This window comes from Bombus huntii, chromosome 11, assembly GCF_024542735.1.
Source record: "Bombus huntii isolate Logan2020A chromosome 11, iyBomHunt1.1, whole genome shotgun sequence".
Taxonomy (NCBI): domain Eukaryota; kingdom Metazoa; phylum Arthropoda; class Insecta; order Hymenoptera; family Apidae; genus Bombus; species Bombus huntii.
In genome coordinates this window covers 7,448,473-7,471,342 of record NC_066248.1, presented here as the reverse complement: position 1 = coordinate 7,471,342, position 22,870 = coordinate 7,448,473, and the positions used below count along the sequence as shown (strand labels likewise).

Here is a 22,870-nt window from a genome sequence, read left to right as displayed (position 1 = left end):
ATTTGTAATACTTCAATTAATTTAATAATCGCTAATAAACTAGAAATATTATCGATTAGTTTAAGTTTAAACCTACTAATTAATTATTTCATTTAGTTCCAATTGATCGATGACGTTAAGCATTCGATAACTTTCATAATACGATACATAATTGATAAAACACTAATACTAACCCTACTCCTCAATGATATCTGCTCGCTCTTGCTCTTGTACGTAAGAAGAACTTGGCCGCCGTGTAACGATAAAATAAGATGTTCGATTTTGCCTCTTCCAACCCAGGCAATCAAGCCATCCGGATGCGTTGTTCTCAGTCTCAGCTCAAATTTATTCGACTGCTGACCCTTGCGTCTACAATATCGTTTTCTTTAGTGCGTGTTTGGTGTGCTTAGTCTTAAATATTGAGCTACGGTGCCATAGGACAAAGACATAATACATACAAGCAAGCATTGCTATAAAATAAATAAAAATCATACAATATCAACCCTAGTAACCCTATATTTCATGGTATGGCTTTGAAAGTTAAAGCTCTTTTAAAATATAAGATTATCTAAAGTATATCAATAATTATTGGCGTTTTGCTTTTATTTTGTACAATTTTTAGCAAATTGTTTTTGACCACAATTACTGATGAAAGTTTCTCTGATTAGGTTTGAAGGGCATGATATTAGCATTCTCTATTATCGAATAAATAGGTTAGCAGACACGGCGATACATAGGCACAGATAATAAAGGTCTCTCCCTCAAACGAGTACACCACAGCTATTCTTCCTAGAAACTTACTCCGTGTAATCGTAACTGTCGTAATCGTAGTCGACATCCTCCTCCAAGTCGTAGTCGGAGTAGGACTCCTCAAAGTACTCGCCGAGGGTAGTATTAGTTGAGTTAGTACTAGTCGGTGTTACACAATCAAAAGGTTAGTGATACTTTGATTGAAGAAGGATCTAATTAGTCTACTGTTACTAACGTTATTGAACAACCTAACTTGGTGCTCCTAATTCGGATTAGTACCTTAAGAGGTGTAGATGCAGTGACTTAGGAGTATGCGATAGAACTTTTAGAAAACGTTTACTGATTCGATCGTTGATCGATTCGATTTACCTTCTTCCGTTTCGGTGCTTAAATTGTAAGAAATTGTCGCCCTTGAAACGCACTGGCCTTTCGGATAATTCCGTGGATACATCGTAGCCCATGACTAGCAAATTAAGAAAGAAAGAAACATCTCTTTGTGTTTACAAAATTTTACAGTTCATTTTTAATAAGATGTGACGAACATTACTTACAAAATTCGCAGTGGAGACCATTGTAACCGTTCGCACATTTGCACAGATAACTGTTTAACAGAGGTAAACATACTCCACCATTGTGACAAGGGTTCTCGTTGTTAGGACATGGTAAACCATCATAGATTTCCGTATTATGTTGAGTAACGTTGACAGCTAAATTTTGGTACGTTTTTCCATTCACCATCAGTCTTTGTACCGCGCCTACCAATCCAGTCCAGGCTCCAGCGAGTCGATGAACTTCTCGCCAATGTCTACCATTTAAAGAAATATATATTTTCTATCTAAAGTTCTTCGTTGAACGAAACATATTTAGAAACTCACTTAACGCCGCCAACATAAAGAGGCATTTCGAGATTCAGTTCCGTTAACGGACTTCCGGACAGTCCTCTGGCAACAGTTCCGTCGTCTAATTGAAGAACTCCTTCTCTGCCCAATCTACTGATTCGAACACAATGCCACGTGTCGAGCGTAACAGGGTCTGGAGAGGTAATATTGGCGATACCACTTCCAAGATTGAATCTAAACTCCAGTTTGCCCTGGACCAAGTTCAGACTAATGAAATCACCACGTCCGTTGTTCAACTGGCCATTGTAAAGTAGCAAACCGTCGTTGGCGTGCGTGAGAAACCATAATTCGATGGAGAACGCTTTCGCTACACCTTCCAAGCATGGGAGTTCCAAGAAACCGTCCCCGGACATTTCGGGTATCAATAGCTCTGTTAACTCAGCGTCGACTAGAATTAATTAAACGACGAAGTTATTCAATAAATTATTCGATAAGTTGTTCAGTGATGTAAAAACAAACGTCATTAACTTTAACGAATCGGTACAATGTATCTCGTTAACGAATACATATCAAACGAATTTTTACTCACGGATTTCACAGTGTTCTCCAGTCCTGCCAGGTGGACACTTGCAAACGTAACCACCTTGTGGAAGAATATCACAAGTGGCTCCATGCTGACAAGGTTCGCCTATACAAGGATCTAAAGACTCTTCGCAATTTCTGCCAGTGAACTGAGGTGGACAGATGCATCTATAATCAGGCGGATCGTATTTCTCCACTGCGTAATTGCCATGTTCGAAGCTCGTCTCGTAATCGATGTCGTAATCGTAATCGCACTTAGGTGCCGCGCAACGTTTCTTCGCGTTTTTCTTCGATCTGCGTTGATCGATCGAGATGCAATGCGATCCCTTGCATCTGACAATGTTCATGCCATTCTTGTTTTTACCTTTCCCTCGTTTCTGAATTCTTCTGCACTCGCGACCGTTGCAGAGATCTTCCTCGAAGATGGGCTGACATGTTGCGCCGTTTTGGCAAGGTAGATTGGCGCACGCGTTCTCTCCGCATTCTTTCACACGATAAGTCTCCAAGATCTCTTTATCGCGGCCCACATGAAGATCGACGAAGTTTCGATTGATTTTCAATTTTCGTATGCAACCGAGGAACCCATGGTTGGTACCGATATTATCGTAAACCCTGCGCAGATAAAAAGCTTTCGCGTTATTAAATTTCTCGATGAAATGCGAGGACTAGACGAGTAATTGCGAGGGAAAAATTACTTAGAATAATTAGTAGGCATGTTCCCGACGAACGTATCTTGGTTGAGATCGAGCGACTTCAACATTCCTTGACTTTGACCAGCAACATCTTCCCCATCGTTGAAAATTAAAACGCCGTCCTTGTGATATCTTTTCGCGGCAACTCGATGAAACGTTTTCATAGTAATTCTTTCAGGCGAGGAAAGAATTACAGGGCCATTCCCTAAATTGTATCGAAACTGTACATGTCTGTAAAAATAAATTAAATCCTAAATAGTATACACGAAAGTGCGAACTTTTTAATCTATGATTCATTAGCTCGATATATAATGTCATGTATTGAAATAACCGTGTTTAGAAGATAAGAATCTTTCCCGAATAAACCAACAAGGCATTATCAATACACCAACGTAACTATATTCACGTGAATGATACTAATTCAGGAGATAACAACTACAGACCCGTCGACGATGGCTAACGAGACGAAATCCCCGGTGCCGTCGCTCTTCTGTTGGTTGTAAAGTATAATCCCGTTGTCAGCGTACGTCTTGAACTCAACCTCGACGCTGAACTTGTGGTAAGCCTTCAATCTGTTCATCCTGACGTAGCTCTTGCCGTCGAACGACGGCACCTCGTAATCCCTTTTGTTGATCTCCTCGTCGCATAATAGACCGGTGTAATTTGGACGACAGATGCAAACGAACGTTGCGCTCGGCAGATCGATGCACGTCGATGTCGCGTGACACGGATACGACAAGCAGGCACGAAATTCTTCGGTCGGTGTAACAGGCACGTAATTAGCTGGAAAAGGGTCAGTTTCTTTTACATTCTTTTCTTCATCTTTACACGGCGCAAATAACGTTGGAAGATTCGGTCAAAGAGAGCCCCTTTCTGTATCTATTTTCTTCTCTTTCACTTACACCTCGTTTGAACGACACTTTGCTCTTAGAAGCCGAAAGAACGTAATGCAAATGGTCTTTGTTCCTTTGTAATAAGAAAATTAATGTTATTCTATAATATAATTTCTTTGGTAACTCTGCTTGAAATGAGCGACACGTAAAATTTGTGAGATTGTATTTTGCTTTAAAGAATAAGTACTTTTTGTAAAAGAAAGACGTATATTTTGGAAGATGTACTTATGAAATAATATGACCATTATAAGAGTTTTTAAAATTTTTATCGCTAATCTTCGTATTTTATCTCTACCATTTACTACTTTACACTGCTATTATCGTATCCGCATTAAGAGAGAAAAATGCAAAACCATCGCTCGAATAAACAGGAGAAATCCCCAAGAACAACCAGAGTAGATAAGATCGGATCAATTACCAAAACATTCCTGTCTGTCGCTGGTTTCCGCGTATCCTTCCGAGCAAATGCAACCTCCATTGGAGCATTCGCTGTTAGGAATGGTGCAATCCTTGTCGTCGGTACAGAGGTCGCCGAGCAACGCGGTGACCACGCGAATCGTCGCCGGGGTTGGTCTATACGCTGCCGCCACTCCTGAAAAGCAGAATTAACGGATAAATCGACGTCTCTGCATTGAGTCTGGAGAAAAAAGGCATTTCTCGTACGGTCTTGGTTCCGTACGACATCGATCCGATTACCAACGTCGAGCTGATTCAGAATTAACCGTCAAGCGGATTTAGGAATGCACGTTTCGAAGCGCACACATACAGACATATACACATAGGCAAACTAGCGCGTGCACAAGAGCACAAACATATTAATTCGTAGTATTTATTCAACGCTATTTCAAACTATTAATTACGTCACGCTGTTAACGTTATCGCGACGACGATAATTACGTAGCACCGGTTACAGAAACTTATGACGAAATGCATTTGGCTCTGGTGCTACGTGTATCACTGAATACTGAAAGTGGCGGACGGAAATTCGTTTGATTAAATTTGACTTTAATTTCCCCGGGATATTGATATTTCGTTATCGCGTTGAAATGTTTGTAGATAAGTAGATTACGGTAGTTTAATAGAATGGAATTTAAAGGACGGACACGTAGATGTCTTAAAACAAAATGAAAGATAGCGCGCAAGATTGCATTTCGTAGTCGTCGCGTGTAACTTTGGGATGAAATATCGACACGGACGGGCGTAGAATGGAATTGGGCTCGATTTTTACCGTGCTTTAAATTGTCCCTGTCGATCGTGATGGTTTCTTGATGCGCCCTGTGGGTGTAATAATAGCGAGGATCCGGTTCCGGCACCAAGAGATGCCTGGTAGATTTCGATAACGGAGAAATGGCGGCTGCTGGTTGGGTATATTGCACTGCTGTATACCTTTTAACGGGGAAGTCCGTATTCACCATGGGATCGTCTGAAAATTTTACGAACGTTCCACAATTCTACCACTGTTCGTTTTGGGTGATGCGATGGAAAGACAAGGTTACGATTTCAGAATTAGACGACGCTCAAAAATAAACTCGTTTTGGACGAGCAACGAATTGTAATATATAAATAATTTCTTTTAAAATATATATTTGGAAGCACATTTGACCATTTAAAAGGTGTATTATATAACGCACGTAACATATTGACAAACAAGTTCTATAGCGAACCACTTAATATCGTAGTAAGTCATTGTACGAATAAAGGGGAACTTTCAGTCTCGAACAAAGTAGCGGAAGCGCATCGTGAATTTTTGAAATGATAAAAATCGGATAGCATATTCTATCGAAACTAGGAAGTCCGAGTTGGCATCAGAAACCGAAGACAGCTTAATGGGATTTTAATTACTTTCCAATTGCAGCGTTGCTTCCTATTATTTCACATTGACGACTTTCACTGTCCTCCACTCTTTCCATTATTTTTTCCTCTCTCGGTTTTTGTATGTTTACCCCTTGCCTCCCGCCGCTGTGCCGATCGTCGCATATTCCTCTCGATATAATCAACGCTTTTATCGACTGCGGGACAAACCGACAACGAAATTTTTCTCCCGCTCGCATTCGGTCTCCGATGAAAATATTTTCTGCTTGGAAAATTGGTGTGTAGAAATGGATGGAGAAGGGGTTGAATGGGGCGAGAGGAATGGATTTAGCCAATTTAAGAGTTCGTTGATTGGCGGAGAAGAGAATCTGACGGCAAATACGAGTTGACATTTACGAACCGAGAGAATTTCTTTCTCGATCCACATCGACGATTGGCCTTTTCATCGGAGGGGTTGGCTTTATCGACGTTACCGTTTCCCTGTTCCATTATTTCATTCCCTCCCTGTTTATTTTACAAAGAGTACCAAAGAACTGGAGTAGGATTAGCTACGTATTTATCTGCTGAAAGCGTGGAATTTTGATGAAGTTGAGAGTTCAAATAGGTGAAGTGGAACAGACAGATGTGAATGATGTCACGCAGCTATTTCTTGGTTTTACATTTTATTCTCGTTTTTCATGAATCGTTAACGGTTTTCTGCTTTCGGTGGGAAACAAGTTTCACCCATGCATGAATTCAATACTTATGTATGTGTTATATGTATGTATGTACATATTAAATACTTATGTATATATGAAGACAAACGTGCTCACGACATGTAATTGAATTTCGAGATGACGATGTCAATATTGACAGGTATAAATATTTTCTACCTGTCTTTCGACTCTCTCGCTATCGCCGCTAATTGGGATAATATTTCCTTTTTAATTAGGATTATTTTCGACACGAAGTACGACGATGAAATACGTAAGATAAAGTTCCCTTTGCATACGAGGAAAAATTCGGCGAATTCTCTTCTTAAAATTGGAAGAGATTGGCAGAACGGTTAAACCGAGTACAAAATAAATGATAGGATAGTAGATCAACGGACAGACAGACACTCGATTCGTACAAGATGCCTCTTCGACTCTCCCAATGATCTCCCAAAATAATGATACTCCAATTCAGCTTCGTTCATTCCAGTCGAACGAAACAATTAATAGTCTCGCCCCTTCCTTTTTCGTGCGTCACATCGATCAAACGCACCCTCTCCCTTAATCAAACTTCACGTCACGTCAGAATGTCCACGTAAGCGGGATATCCATTCTTCTTTCAGTAGTCGCGTATCCTCAACACGGAAAAGAGATCACGCGAGGAACGTCGAAGAAATTGCGGCATACAATATTTACGGGGTTGAAAGTGGCGTCGACCGCGTGCGGTTCCATGCGATATTTCGCTCGCGGAAATTGTTCTACGTCACGTACGGGGGAAGAAGGGAAAACGTGATGAAAAAATAGTAGCCTTCTACTATGCAGAGAGGGAGCTGCTTCCTTTCGGTATAAAACATGACAACAGTGGCGGAGAGGCTGTAAGAGGAAAGAGGATGGTTCATCTGCTCAAAGTAATCTGATTTATGTTTGACTCTGTAGAGTGAGTCCCGAGAAAGAAGAACTTTTTAAGAGATTGACTTTCAGCGACAAGGGAGGACCAGGGCAACGTTGCTGAGGCGGGGCTTTGGAGGGCGGGGGGGCGCTTTGGAGGGCGGGGGGGGGGGGGGGGGGGGGGCTTTGGAGGGCGGGGGGGGGGGCTGAGCAATCGAAAATAAGGGGTGAGAGGTTACGGAACCAGGAGGAGACTTTAATAGATTTCGACGTTTCACTCCGCGAACTTTGTCAGTGAATGTGGAATACTCTGCAGCGACAGATGGAGAGGCTTCTCTCCGTTTTCTTCTTGGTTAAGACTCGTTGCTTCGTTCGACGAGTCTATCGACTATACGTGAGGTTCCAAGAGTTCTTGTATTCCACAATATTTACAATCCGATGATTTTATGGTAGATATCGAGGAACTTTAACGTGGATTTATCGATTATGCTCTTGTATTAACAATAATAATATTGTATTGTAATAAACGATTATGACTTTTCATCCGAGGATATTATAACGAGGAAGTGTATGATAATTTAAAATAATTTTTATATTATTTTTATAAACTCATATTTTTAAAAGTGTAGCGGCACATGAGCCAATGGAAGATTCGAATCGGGAGAGGTTCATATTATTGTGCCTTGGAGTGTTGGTTTGGTTTAATAGGTTCAAAGGTAAACGAACTCCGGACAAAATATTATCGCCGTTATTTGCAATCGTGAACCGCAGTTACATTCGAACTTTTTATAACAGCTCCGGTCGATACAGATAGACGAACGTGCTCTCTAGGACAGCTAGTATAGCGAATCTTTATAGCCAGTCATGCAGTCGAATAGCGAGCGTAGAGTCGAACAGTAGTATCGAGCGAGCGACGATAACAACCGGTGTACACTATTTCTGTACTTGTATTTAAAGTGATTTTAATATACACTGACTATTACAATTTTATCACTCGTCTTTTTAATAAACTAATACGTATAATAAACCACCTCAAAGGTTTCTTTCTTTGTACCTGTTAAATTTCATTTTTTTTCATTTTCAATTGCGAATGCATGAGTTACACGTGAAACTTAAGTTACGCTAAGTAAGTTTTCCCATTTATAATAACAGATATAGCAATTGAAACGAATAGAAAATAAAGTAGATAACGAGCTAGTTCGAGGAGTTCGAAAAGCCAGGTATTGAAACCCTTTTCCTGATTACCTGGTCCACGTGAATTCGCTAGAATACATTGGAACGAGATGCAAAGAGAATTTTTTCTTGGATAGATTTATCGCGACCATCTATTGAACACGATATCGACCGAATCTCCGACGGTTAAATTTATGTGGGGTCAGTGGTATCAAACAGCGGTCGATACTGCATTCGTTCGAACTTTCGAAAGACTCTAGATCTGTCGCGGACTAATTCATTTTGATGGCGGAGTTGTGCTTAACGGCCTGGGCAAGGCGTTTCGTTACCGTTTCTTAAGGTTCCGATGTAAGTTCCGGCCGGGCATAGCTCACAGGGACCACTTAAGACGGGACTTCGCTTCCAAGTCAACGGTGATTTAGTTAAATCCACCTTTGGCGCTTAGTTTCGCGAGTTAACGTCACCAACTTTCCCAGAATTTACCTACGAGTGAGATAGCGTACTCTTGGGATAAAGGAAATTCCGCGATACGTATCCTGTTCAATCTTTTCTACCTTTCAATTCCACGATTTCGTTCGAACTCGGTTTAGAAAAAGAAAAAGGTGGATAAATCGATAGAAAGGAATAGAAATTCCAATTAATGAAACAAGTACGGTAAATATGTTATTAAATTAATTGTAAATTGACTTACTTTGCTTTCTTTCTTGTTAAATCGTTGATCGACGGGTTGTTTATTCTTTTAAAGGGAAAGATCATGGTGCAACGTTAATCATAGAACGTTAGCAAGAAGAAAGCAAGCAAAGTAGTGTGGGCAAGCGTTTCGGGTGTAAAGGGGTTATAAACATATATGTATACATGTTAGTAGAAACTTGATAAGTTTATTATCACGTAATGGATACAAAGGAACAGGTTAGATGTTAGTCCTAATTTTAATCAGGCTGTGCGATATTGCATCTCCCATACGTTGATAAATATATCATTAAATTCCCTACTTCAAGCTCCAGCTTCTAGATAACACTTGTTCCTAATTAAGTTATTCTAAAATTCGTGAACCCTCGAAATCGTTACGACAATATCTCGTGCTTTAAACAATCCCTCTCTTCTCGTCTATCGTTAACTTCTTAAATATTATATATTCGCTGCTCGTCACCTAATTTTTACAAACAGATATATGTATTGTATTCCTTATTCGCAAACTATAATCGAACACACGGAAGAAATATGATAAGTCTATTTCTATTGATTTCTGGATGTTTCATAAAAGATACGACTTATCATGTTTTCCTCTATGGCCTTCGTATATAAACAAAACATTCTGAAAATTCACTACAAAATTAACAAACACGTTGATGAACTATTTTATTGTACTACGCCATTCACCAGCTATCAAGACCGATTAATCTCTAGAGAATAAATTTGCGTTTTATAGACAGGAGCGAGTCCTGTTCGACAGCTGATCCAACGTGTGAAAAGTGCTCCCAGTGGTTAATTAGTTTAGTAATGCAGAATATAAGGCGGCCTGTACGGCGTATGTTCAGTGAACCCACCTCTGCAGTGGCCGAAGGCCTGTGTGACCACGTCTGCTTGATGGCGACAAGCGTACAGCCTGAGCTCACACTCGTTGTCGTATGTCTGTCCGTCACTACCGCAAACCGGCACGGACGGTATGTCCGATGGACAGGACGACGGACAAACACAGTGTGGTCCACCGATTTCCGAACACTGCCCGCCGGAATAGCATTCCAGCTCGTTGCAAGACGTCGGGATCGGCGGTATCGTATCGGCTGCAAACAAACAGAACGAACCCGTTAAATCGATCGATGGATGTTATTCGGTTGGAATATTAGTTCAGTTTATACAGAGTTACACAGAGTCTATATAACACCTGACGCTATATCGTTGTAAATTTGGTTTTATATGAAAGGAAATTTTTTTGGGATTTAAATGACTTGGTACTATTCCAGGACGATAATTTTTCTACTGTATATTCAATTTTAGGCGTCGATGGAAGCAAATTGGTTGAGATTTGAGTTATACTATATTCTGTGGAAGTTGCCTTTCGCGTGATACCTGAATAGCACCCTGTAGGTGTTAATATCTTGTTGTGGTCGGTGCAAATGGTACATTTCTGGCCCTGGATATCCGGTTTGCAAACGCAGCGACCTGTCATTTGTTCGCAGTCTTCTCTAACGGAACCAAAGAGCGAGCAGCCGCATGCTGGATCATTCAAAGGAAATTTGACGTGTCGATTAATATTAATTCAATCGATAAACTAACTTTCATATTGAAATATATCATCGTCCATTAAATTCCAGATATAAAGCAATAATCTCTTCGTGTAAATTACTAAACAGAATTTCAGTCATCCTTACGTATACATCCTTGATGTCCCTCGCTGATTTTAGGCAAGCCCCAATAACCAGGCATACATCTATCGCATTTCAGACCGCCTACACCTGGTTTGCACTCGCATTGTCCGGTTTCTGGATTGCAGGTATCAGAAACACTGCCTAACCTGTTGCAGTTGCATAAACTCGGACAACCTGCGCCATTGGGCCCGCGTGCGGCCGTTTTGCCATCCGGACAGCAGCCGTGCCAGGAGTCTGAGCACTTTACGACTTGGGTTCCTTGAGCTAAATAATCGATAATTTACGTTGACCTTCTCTTTAGTACAACGTTTTTTTTATTCATAGCAAATCGCAAGACGTTAGTAATAACATGCGAAATATGTTTGAAAGAATTTTCTAAAACTAAAATTTCCATCGAAAGGACTGACCTTTTCTGCAGCATCGAGCTAGTCGCGTAGTTTGATGGCAATAACTGTTGCTCGGGCAATCTCGTCGTTCTGGACCATTACCGCAATCGTACTCTTTCCCATCGGCATCCACCAATGGAGGATCGCCGTTACAAGGTTTCACTTCCATACCTGGGTTAAAAGTCTCGTCTGAATTATGTTCGCTTATAAAAGTGTATAATAAACAAATGATAAATTATAATTAAGACAGTTAGCGACGGAGAAAATTAAAAGTAATTACAATGTTATTCACACTTACAATTCTACAAAGGAAGAGAGAAAAATTATATCGTAAATAACACACTAAGGTGTTGTAATTTAAATGTAATTAAAATTGTAATTATATTTTCTTTTGAAGAAAGCGTCGCGAATATAACAGACAAATAAAAGTCTGAAAATATTCTGAAAATAAACTAATTCAAAAGTTAATTTAAAAGTTAGGAGGCAAAGCAGAGGAACAAGCAATGGAATGGCTAATCGAATCGAAAATCCAGGCAATTATACAGCGGATCGAGTGAAGTTAGCGGAAGCTGCTGCGAACCTTGGCAAAGATCGAGAGGTCTAGGTCTTAGCTCTTGCTGCCTCTGGCAGGCCTCCATTTTCATGGCACAGAGGGACGAATAGGTCCTTAGATCGCTGCCGCAAACAGGGCGCATATTTTCTTGGGAAATCGAGGCGCAGTCGAATTTGCAGCTGCACCTGGGATAATCGTCCGGGCCCAGCTCGCAAGTAGCCTCGAAATCGCAGTTAATGTTCTTGCATGCTTCGCGTACCTGAGTGCTGGTCACGTCAACCGCGGTGGTGGCCAATCGAACCACCGCAGGCGTCGACATCGTAGCTATTAGAAGCGTAGCGATTAAGGCATGGTTAGAGTAGTAAAAGCTATTATACAAGATTGTCGTTGGATGGTTAGTTTTGTTAGAGCGGTGTCCTTAAGCTAGCGCAATTAATATCGTCGAGATGGCAACGAGTGATGCACGAGAAGTTGCGTCTATCGCGTTATTGAAACAAGACTTTACACTATTAACGATCGATGAAGATATTTTGCATTCTCGAGAGATTTTACATTTTATATTCGTAGAGACCCCAATTATCGAAGTATCGATCGCTCAACAATTATTTATTATAGTGAATTAATTTTTAGTTTAAAAGATTGAAAGTTTCTTTTCGAATTTGAAAGAAAAGCACGATTAGATTATGGAAAGGATCAGATAGCTTACTGAGTGCTGCAACGAATCGTTCACCGCAATCGCCGTAGAATATCACGTGCAAGACCGGCAATTTAGGATCCCTTCCACAGGCAGCCTTTTGCAATTCACACTCCGACGGGTATGTCTTGGCATCGCTGCCGCACACTGGTTCTCCAGTGCTCTCAGGACACTCTTCAGGACACACACAGACGCCAGCCATGCAATGAGCTCCATGATCGCACTCTATTCTTGCGCAAAGCTCTGAAAACGTTTATCTTCTCCTTATACCTTCCCGATAATCCTGCTTGAATACTTTACTCAGCGAATAAATTGAATGTTCTTTTTATACCACCGATTGACTGCTATCCAATAAATTTTACGCGACGTTGACGATGATACAAAATATGAAAGTATCTAAAGAACTCACCACAGTCGCCTACGTAACTAATAGCGATGTCAGTTTGAGAAGTGCAAGAGGCCACCTTCAAAGAGCATTCGTTGGCGTAAGTTATACCATTGGAGCCGCAAATTTTCTCCTGTACGGGTTCTTTCGTCTGAAATTGACATAGAAGATTTATTATTACTATGCAACAAAATGTTTAGTTACTATCTACGATACTACGTACATACTATATACTTTCTAGCATATCGTATTTGTGAACTTTTTGCTCAGCCTAATGTATAATAATACAACTATCGCCATTTTTTAGTTTTCTGAAGATACATCTTTTCTGCTTCACCAAAACCAATGTATTATATATAACATCTTCTCGCGATATTTACGTAGGTGGGTGGGTTCGTGAGAAAAAATAGCAGAAAAACGCGAGGCAGCACGCGTTTCGCACTTGTTGCACGCGGCTAAGGCGCAGTCGGGCCGGTGTTCTAACATACGTTGGCGTCACGATGCTGGGGGATGGGTGGCGTACAGGGATGAGAAATAATACGCGAAAGAGCGAAACTTAATTAGCCTGGTTGCGGTATCCAGCCACGTTGTTGTTTGCTTATTACACGCGTTGTCGGCCAACGTGACTTGCCCTCTACCGCTTCCTCTACATTTCTTTTGCTTTTTTTTAGCGTTCCTTCTGCGTTTTTACGTGCGAGTTATTCCCGAATGTAAGTGCGATCATGAATATATTGTGCCGCGATGAAATATTTGTAAACTAAAAGAAAATCATGGTGAAACATGATCAAGTATGGCCGAGGGCAATACAGATAATGGCAAAAGTATTCGGATGTGTTACGACCGTTCGCGGAGAGACGCGGTCGCGAGGGAAACGCGTCAGCGAGAGGCGTAAATTCTCGCTACGATTCGGTGAATCGACGCCGCGAAGTAGTCGTTCCCCTGTTTCGGTTAAGATAACAGAGGTGGTTGAATGAATATGACACAGTATAGTAAGTTATATTTCACCGTTTATTCCACAACTTATAACGAAGGCACTTACACTGGTGCGTATGTACGAGATGAATGAGTGACTGATCTGCGGGTGTGTCTACCCGCTCGAAGGATGTTGACCGTTCGAAGGATGTAAAATCAGTACCGTCTTGGGAGACGATGATGTGTCGGAGGAAAGCTAAGGATGGGTGTGTCTAGCGCACGGGACCATCGGATTTGTTGGTGCCGATGTTATTTAGGAGAGTGAGGGAATAGGCTTCGTTTCTAATTGGTTAAACGAAGGGTCTCAACCGCCCTCGAGAGAAAGTGGTTAGTGGGAGGACAGTTGCAGCGTACGTGCGAAAAACCAACTTTCCTTAGTTAAGCCGTGGTAGACAATAGTCTCGAGAAATTCCTCGGAAACAGATGTTTGTTTGAAGGACCTTAGCAGGCAAGTGGCTCGGGTTTATGACGGATGCTTAAGACTATTGAGGGTACGCCGTACGGAAGAGCGGACATCTGGTGTCCGTCTGGCCCGCGGTGTGTGACCTGGGCCAGGCAGAGAGTCGCCCGGCGTAACAGGATGCATACATAATTTTTAACATGCCACGGATATTTTTTCGACTAACTGTATGTTCGTGCTTGATACCTCAACCGATGTAAAAGAGTGATAGAATATAATCGAGAAATTATAATGGAGAAAATTGATATTTCAGCGGAGAGTATTTTTTACGACAACAACGACAGTTAATTAATGCTTTAAGCAACGTTTAACCAAAGTATAGAAGATTAAAGACAAGTCGGTGTTCTATTGGAACAATTTACTTCGTATCATTACATTTTTGATATTGAATTTCAAAGAAGCATGTCCGTAGTAAACAGGATAATTGACTTAAAAAAGCAATTATGTGACGAACGAAAGCTTTGTCGTCCGATTCTTTTTCCGTTGCATTCTTTTATCTTTTAATCCACTCAGCGGATTAATAAATATCACAGTTCTATTTCCACGATGAAGGGTAAAGATATAACGACGAGACTCCTCGGGGAGAATATCCGCAGTCGGTCGATACGTTTTAATTAGTTTCCGCGACAAGTTGATACGCACCTTGCCTCCTTCTTATTGTAATTTACGAGACAATTATGGAGGATTCGTGGGACTCTAAGAACGTGACTGGGACGTGCCGATATTCCTCGTTTGGAGTTCAAACAATGCCTCTAACCCTCATCTCTTTCATCGTGCCACTGATTCAGTCCTTTTCATCCCATCTTTCCTCCGAAGTCCTTTCGTTTCTATTCCCATGGAACGCTGACGCGTCAAATTCGTGGCAACGTTGTGTATCCATGCGCGAAAGATGTGATTTCACGTTTAAAACGAAGGAACGCGAAGGAACGCTCGCTGATCCTGTACTAAAAAGTATGCTGATGCACCTCAATCAATTCGCAACCATTCGCGTTGTCTTTTATCTCTTCCTTTATTATGGAAATATAAGTAATTTCAATCGATAGGAAATTTAAGTTGCTCGATAAATTGAGCATCATAATTTCTCTCCTTCTCATTTTTAAATAATTAAGTATCTGCGTTTGAAAGGAATTAAATTATTCCCGCATAGAGTGCCAAAAAGATTAAATCAAATAAATAGAAAAATGGACTAATTTTATTTTATATAAATCAATGTGACGAATCATTAAATTAAATATTTCTTATTTAAAAAATGTAGTCAAATTTCATTGTGTTTAATGTACTTTATATCAAGAAATATACAATACAACGTACAAAGTCGAATATAAATATTCTCAAGAATCTATCAGTTCTTACTGTAGGTTCCATTGTCCATAACTACTCCATCAACTCTCCTCACCCACGCTTCAATACTACAGCAACCAATCGTACAAATCAACTTCAAATAGATCCAGTGGTATTCCTGAAATACTCGAAGAGAAAGATTGATGGCTAAACGTGTATCTCGTGACAACTTTACGAGACGATAGTATCTACGTTCTGTGGTTTGAGGTCGTTCCAGGTGATGGCTGATCGGCCATAAGTGTGTTCTAACGCGGACGTCGTTGAATTTCGAATAGCTCCGGGGCCCAGCACGGATGGCCATCGCCTCTACGGGGTTCGACCACCTTTTCGATTTCTTTTTGGAAAAAGAAGCATGCGCCCGCGGCAGTTACTCGAACGACCAGGAACATCCGCGCCGTACATGCAAGAGTGAGTGAGCTCGGAATTGTTCGTGGTTTTGTCAGCAGGACGTTTCACGAATCCGTGAATTTCCGATCCACCGTGTGTCCCAGCTTGGATCGAAGGAGAGAAGCCTTTCCTTGCCAGCGAACACTATCTCAGGGATCCGTGACGTGCTCTCCATTCCCAACGAATATTTCTGCTCTGGGAAATGTTGCTCGGGGTGATCTTCCGGGGAAACCGCCGCGGATTACCCGCGATAAAGTCGCATTCCTTTTCCTTCTTTTTATTTTTTTTTACTTCCACCTCCTCGGTGCACGTATTCGTTTCCAGACTGCGCTCGGGATTTCGAGGGGAATCAACACGGTGCGCCTGGCCTCGATTCCCAGAAAGATTGATTGTTACGAGCCGGATATGGGAACGTTTCGTATGGAACGATCGAGGGAAGCGACGAATTTGCCGCAATGTGGTATTACGGCGAGGTGTCGATAAATTTGGGGGAATAAATGATAGAGGGATTAGGATAGTAGAATATGCGAATACATGAGGCGGAGCGTGTATTCTCGAATATCGGAATTATACGAGAAATATAATAAGAGAAAACGAGGAGAAATTGAAAAAGGAGCGTGTGATATATGGTAATTTTTATGAACCTTCTGAGGAAACACTTTGGGTAACCAACCTGATAGAAATTAGCCTGATAAAACGAGGGCGAGCATCGCTCTCTTAAAGTTAGAGGTAGAAAAATTGAAAGTACAAAAAGGCTTCGATTCATTTCCGATATTATCGTTTGAATGATCAAAATCGTTCGATGCTAATGAATCGTCCAAGAGTGTACACCTGAAAAGCTAGACTGACGAAATTAGGAACGGGAAGGCAATGAAATCACAGGGAATGGAGAGGAAAATTGATAGAAAGGCTTTAATGAAAATGGCGTGCGCGTTAGTCGATTTGGCAAGGTGGGTTGGTATCGGTGAAACGAACGGTTCATTACACGGTCGCGTAACATCGAGTAACATAGCGGAAATACGAAATATCGTGCACGACCAGCGTATTCTGGCTCTGCACTGTATATATACTCGACACCACATCCATCATGGTATGAATATTTTACTTAAGCCGTGCTAACTAGCGAGGCTTAACACTACGAATGGTGGTAAGCACGTAAAAGCCGGCAGATCGACACGTTCGGTGGTTTATTATGTTTAACGACCATCACTCGATGTCTCAGACCATGGTTGATAGGATTTTCTTTTCTGCATAATTACTACATAGACGTTGATTTCGTGGATTGATGCTTCGATGACGATAAGCGAAATTTTTTATCTTTCCGACTCGTAAATTTGATAAATTAATACGATAATTGATAAATTATATGTACTAGCACAATAATGCTATAGCACAATAAAAGTTGATAAATAATGAATATCATAAATACGTAGCTCGCGGTTGCTGTAGTATTTTAAAAGTAGTTTATACTATGAAATATAAGATGTTTAGAAATGGAAAGAATAAAGTGGTAAATAAACACTGTTATATGAAATAATCACTTTCTATGTTGCAGTATGAGCAGTCATTTAGATAACGCCATTCGCTATTTTTCAACTTTGAAGCGACGATTTTTTTTCACTATTTACTTATAGTTCTTTCGATGGAGAATAACGTACCTAGTTTAATAAATTTTTATAGGAAATGTAATTCACCATGAAATGTGCGATGTTTCGGACGAAATTATTCTGAAAACCATCCTTTGGCTTTTGATTAGAGTTCTTAGAGATTTGATTTTCTTTTCAAGCGGCATTGTAGCATCATCTCTATTTCATTAAAAGGACGAAGGTGGCAACCGGGGAACGGAATAAAAGTTATGATTTCAGGAACGGATTTGCGCGTCGGAAAATTGAAATCGGCTGACCGAGCTTCTAACGTTGCGTCCCGATTCACTTTGATAAGGATTAACTCAATTACTTCAATACGATTTAGGGATTAATTTGCTCGCGTTTTAGCGCAAATGTTAAGTAGATTCCACGCGCCAGCAGCATTCTCTTCGAAGAATTATGTTTTAATTTGATTCCATCGTATTTCGTTAATCACCTATGCATTTGTTCTGTTCTAACTTCATCATCCAAAACAAATAGTTATACATTTTAATTTAAATAATCGATAGCAGTTCTTTTTATCAAATCATATTTTTCGCTACGATTTGATCTGATCTCTTATTTTTATTACCACTATTAATAGAGATTTCTCTTTCTCAACCAACCACTTTAATTATACTATAATAATAATTAAACTATCTATCAGCAAAAATAAACCGATCATGAAATAATTTATATCAGATACTTACCGTGGTCTCGCACTTGCTAGGACAAACGCATTTGGCTTCACCAGCGCTGTCGCTCTCGCACTCCGCGTAAAAGTCGCATTTCTTATTCTCGCATCCATCTGCGAACAAACAACAAAACATTTCTAATTAACAAGTGAAACCCATGTAACGTCTCCGTTCGTTCGTTTCACGTAACACAGAAGCCATCCGAACGATCTATCTCCGGCGGTAATTGCCCACGAGCAAAAAGCCGTGGCAAGACAGACCATTCGTCACCGTGAAATCGTACGTGGTTCTAGCCGGGAATCTGAGATGCCATGCGATATCTCGCACGAGCCGCTAATTTACCAGCCGGGTCGGTTGGCTGAATTGTTTAAGGCGGCGCGAACCTCCGCTTCCGTTTCCGTGATATTCCGGGCATCGACGCGCTTACAAAGCAGCCGCCGCCACCCTGTTGCAGTTCTGGCTACCTTCTGGCCGACGTTCAAGCCGACATTAATAAAGATTCCCGGTATGCTGGTATTTGCATAACTGCACCCGTTTTGAGGGAAATTATCTGGCCTGTGCCGATGTGACTGCGTGCAAGGATTCGGGGACTGCGAACAAAGAGAACGAACGGCAGGATGGGATGGCACACGGCGGTGCAAGAGGGGTGCAACAAGAACCAGAGGAACGATGAGAGCGCGCGGGTAGAGCCGGTTGCTATTGAAGCTGGATTTGCAGTCGAGAAGTTATCTTTAGAATTCATTGAAATCTGAGAGGAAAGGGGCATCGGCTTACCGCTCTGCTTCTCTTCGACGACGTGTCGATGGTGCTACTACGGTCGAGGGTAACAAGCCTTCGGAGAACCCTAACCCAGATTCAGAATCAGAGTATGGGGCGATGGAAGTACAGCTTCTGGCTTTCGACGCTCGCGATACGAAAATCCCGGTGCTCGCTACTGGTATATACACCGTAGTCGAAGTCGACGCCAAGGATAGAAACGGGAGAAAGCCAAGAGGAGGCAGAGATAATGGTGATGGTGGTGGTAGTGATGGTGGTGGTAGTGATGGTGGTGGTGGTAGTGGTGGTGGTGGTGGTAGTGGTGGTGGTGGTAGTGGTGGTGGTGGTGGTGGTTGGTTGAGGCCCAGGAACTGCATGCATATGCAACGTGCATGCCGTGGGGTAACAACTCATACAATTTCAGCGAGGGGCGAAGTCACCTGCGCCGTGATATGCATGGAACCGAATCCCAGCAGTACGTTTCAGAAGTTTCACGCGATTTTAAACCATGCAAATTATCTTGCGGTTGGGGAGAAGAGGTGCCAGAGAGTTCGACTCCTACCGACGATTCCCCGGGATTTCTTTCGCCCCGATCCAACCGAAACGAACGGTTACTCGCGTCACGGGGTGGCTTATGAGAAAAGTTCAGCTCGATCTGTCTGTGGTGTGCTCTAGCGTAGCGAAGATCGCGGTAAGGGTGCTTGCCACCTCGTCAGGAATCTGTTTCATCGTGACGCAGGATATTCCTTCGAGAGTTTTGTATTTTTTGATATTTCATTCCTCACTTTCTGTCTGTCCCCCTCTTTCTCTCCTGTTTTTCTCCTCGTTTATATCTTATTTTGTCAAATATCGCCGAGCGTTTAAACGAAATTTAGTTTCGGTTGCAAGTTTATTTCCATAAATGGATTTTTCAGTAAACATGCAAATACCGTTAACGAAAAATTCTTAAAGTACAAAGTTTCGCTGTTGATCATTATGCAAACAGGATTATGGTATCGAGAGAGAGAAAGAGAGAGCGGATCAAAAGGTTTCATGCATCGTATGCAAATCATCCTGTGGCGAATCGAATCTTCACAAAAGTCCTTAAACTTCCCAGTTGATTTCGTAGAAAAAATCGTTGTCGTGGACCGAATCTGATTACAGGAATTCCCGATATAACGAACGAGCTTGGTATAATGAACTCAGCTAGTCGGAATAGACCATCGTTCGATTTTTCCCTTGCTAACCGACGTGTCTCATAATAAAGTTTCCTTAATTATTTACCTGGTACCTCAGTTCTAATTATTCCGGTCTCCTGATCGATCAATACTCAATCAACTATTTTCGCGTAGGGAAATCTTAATCGGTTACAATTTCGGGAAGGAAACGAATTTATAAATGGACGAACATTTCTCGACAAATAAAGAGACGAGATAAATTATTCCGTGAATGTATTTCATCGACTCGCTAAAACGATGGCATCGATAATTCATTCTTTAAACTCGGAACAATTTAATCGTATTACTCGATGTGTATCGTTTGTTTCTATGATTATATATTTAATGTTGATGATAATAACCTGGCTACCTCGTTTGCATAATTTCGAGTCTATTTTCAACGACCATTCCAAAATTATTCGCGATATCTACAAGCTAATTTGAGCCAATTGAACTCGTTTTCTTGTCAGATAAATAACATTCTGTTTTAAGCTACACTAAGATTACTGAATGTTTTAATATTCAATAAACAGGGTTATTCCAGATCGTTCAGTTATGCACAATATTTTGTATGAACGTCACAATATTTCTTCTATTAAAAATAGAACAATCTTATAATTTGATCTCGAAACATGCTCTAAGGAACTCCGTAAATATTCGCAAAAATCTGAAACAGTATTATTAAAGTAGACGTTTTACGTTACGTAAAATAACAATCAGCATACTATGGACCTAATCACTAATTGAAAATATTATAATCGCTCAATATGAAAAAATAAAACCTCTTTTTTGTATAAAACTTATTGGATAAATAGAACAATTGGTCCAGCTTTTGTTAAATACTCGTGTATAGGTCAAAAGTTTGTATCCGTGGAAAAAGAGTGGATTCGACGAATCAGGAATGAAGATTCTAGGGAATTAAAGAGGTTCCCGTTTTCCGGGGATTGGTACTCACTGCAGAGTCCCTGGTAAAGCACGCGGATCTCCCGTCGATGTTTACAGCCCTCCAGGCGAAGCTTACACTCGTTTCCGTAGCTGATGCCATCGTCGCCGCAAACTGGCTGAAATTCCGCCGGACAGGTTGGACATTCGCAAATCGCTGTGCCACCGGTTTCCGCGCAAATCGCGCCCCACTGACAGATCTGTAAAAGAAATTCCTATCAGCTTGACTTTTTCCCTTGGACGTTTTCGATCCCAAACGTGGCGATTCATTTCATTTCTTTTTTCCTCTCTCTCTCTCTCTCTCTCTCTCTCTCTCTCGCGGTTTCAACCGAGAGAAAAACGCGAGATTAATCGCGGTGGATCATCGTTTGCTTTTTTCACGACACACCTCTCGGCGACAGCAGCCTCTTTGTCGTAGGTTTTCTCGGATAGTCGCTGGTGCAAAGCCGATAATTTATTGCTCGTGATATTTTATCGCAACGCAAAATTTACGTGCTACTTTAATTCGCAGGATTTAACGTAAATCGTCGCAGTGCTTTGCCATGACCAACGCTGATTTTTTCCCGCATTTCGTTTGTTCGGAACGAACTTGTATTTTTCTTTTTCTTTTTTTTTTTTTTTAGAATGAATGGAGAACGAGTGGCATGCAGGCATTACGATAAACACGAAATAGAATAACCAGACTACGGATGTTTATACAAACTTAAGCTTTTATGGACATAGCTAAGGAAATTACATTTTTCACTTTTATTACTTCTTTATACATAAGTATTTTTATGCTCCATTACGACGTACCTGATCTTCGTATTTACACGATAATCTTCAAAAGACTGTACGATAAATTTACTTGCAAATGGACTATTCCTACCAATTTAGTTTCTCTCATAAATTCAAGAAACAACTATTTCTTCCTATGCATAGTTCTTTTTAGTTAAGCAAGGCTGAATCCTGATTCACATCTCTTACAGCCACGTCTCGATTTTCGTCACGTCGCGCGTGTTTGTTTGCACGTTCAAATATTTGCCACTGTTCCTTTCTGTTTCGCGTATCTGACACCCGAAGCGGAAACTCGACTGACCTTCTCGGAGCAGGGCCCCCTGGAGCCACAGGTTCCCGTGTAAGCGACCTCGATGTTAGTCTTCGTTAAACAGGCCTGTCTCTTCAGCTCGCACAACGATGTATATGTTTTGCCACCCCGCGCGCATACTGCTCTCATCACAGGTTCGCATTCCGGACCGCATTCGCAGCTCGCGATCCCTTGTCGGTTGATCACGCACTGTTCGTAGGGGCCGCATTTCGCCTCGTCGCACGGATTGATTCCTGCACAATCATGAAGATTAAAAATTCCCTTTCAACGAGTTCCACTCGCCCTTGTGATTAAAAGTTTTTCAGTTTCTACTGAGGCAATAGTAGGTATTATGAGACGTTTATTCCGGCTGGATTCTGAATTAGGACGAGGGTGCTGTTGATGGATGACTAAATGGAAACGGGGAAGTTAAAACGAGTCACGAAGGATGTTTCCGTCTGATTTTCAGATTTTCCTTCGGAATGTAGGATTCTCGCTACGAAGGAAGATAGAAGATGATATAGGAAACTGGTTCCAGTGTTGAGAAAGAAATTTATACGGAATTAGCTAGGTGAAATAGGATGTTTAAATAACTCTGTTGTGGTTGGAGAAAATATTCAAGCTGTAATATTCAATTATTTCTACTGTATGTATTTATTACAGTTTTAATAGAATTTATTTTACTAACTATTAATTCATTTTAGTTTAGTGCTGATTTATTGCAAGGTTTGAATTGCTGGAAC

The 22,870-nt window shown here is 41.1% G+C and overlaps 1 protein-coding gene across 10 annotated transcripts in view; it reads right to left on the bottom strand.

Moving 5' to 3' along the window:
- LOC126870824 (agrin-like) overlaps positions 1 to 22,870 on the bottom strand; it is a 384,318-nt gene that overhangs the window by 4,387 nt on the left and 357,061 nt on the right. For 8 of the 10 annotated variants that reach the window (XM_050628849.1, XM_050628850.1, XM_050628851.1 and 5 more), the window contains 20 exons: positions 22,140 to 22,381; positions 21,075 to 21,261; positions 18,183 to 18,280; positions 12,712 to 12,838; positions 12,315 to 12,545; positions 11,636 to 11,932; positions 11,077 to 11,226; positions 10,673 to 10,933; positions 10,371 to 10,517; positions 9,848 to 10,084; positions 4,964 to 5,158; positions 4,154 to 4,327; positions 3,286 to 3,625; positions 2,846 to 3,073; positions 2,158 to 2,762; positions 1,605 to 2,016; positions 1,281 to 1,534; positions 1,099 to 1,192; positions 781 to 888; positions 174 to 348 (listed from right to left, as the gene is read on the bottom strand). In XM_050628849.1, coding sequence (XP_050484806.1) covers positions 174 to 348; positions 781 to 888; positions 1,099 to 1,192; positions 1,281 to 1,534; positions 1,605 to 2,016; positions 2,158 to 2,762; positions 2,846 to 3,073; positions 3,286 to 3,625; positions 4,154 to 4,327; positions 4,964 to 5,158; positions 9,848 to 10,084; positions 10,371 to 10,517; positions 10,673 to 10,933; positions 11,077 to 11,226; positions 11,636 to 11,932; positions 12,315 to 12,545; positions 12,712 to 12,838; positions 18,183 to 18,280; positions 21,075 to 21,261; positions 22,140 to 22,381 — 4,562 coding nt within the window. The remainder of the gene's footprint in view (positions 1 to 173; positions 349 to 780; positions 889 to 1,098; positions 1,193 to 1,280; positions 1,535 to 1,604; positions 2,017 to 2,157; positions 2,763 to 2,845; positions 3,074 to 3,285; positions 3,626 to 4,153; positions 4,328 to 4,963; positions 5,159 to 9,847; positions 10,085 to 10,370; positions 10,518 to 10,672; positions 10,934 to 11,076; positions 11,227 to 11,635; positions 11,933 to 12,314; positions 12,546 to 12,711; positions 12,839 to 18,182; positions 18,281 to 21,074; positions 21,262 to 22,139; positions 22,382 to 22,870) is intronic. The other 2 variants (XM_050628848.1, XM_050628847.1) reach the window with 2 other exon arrangements.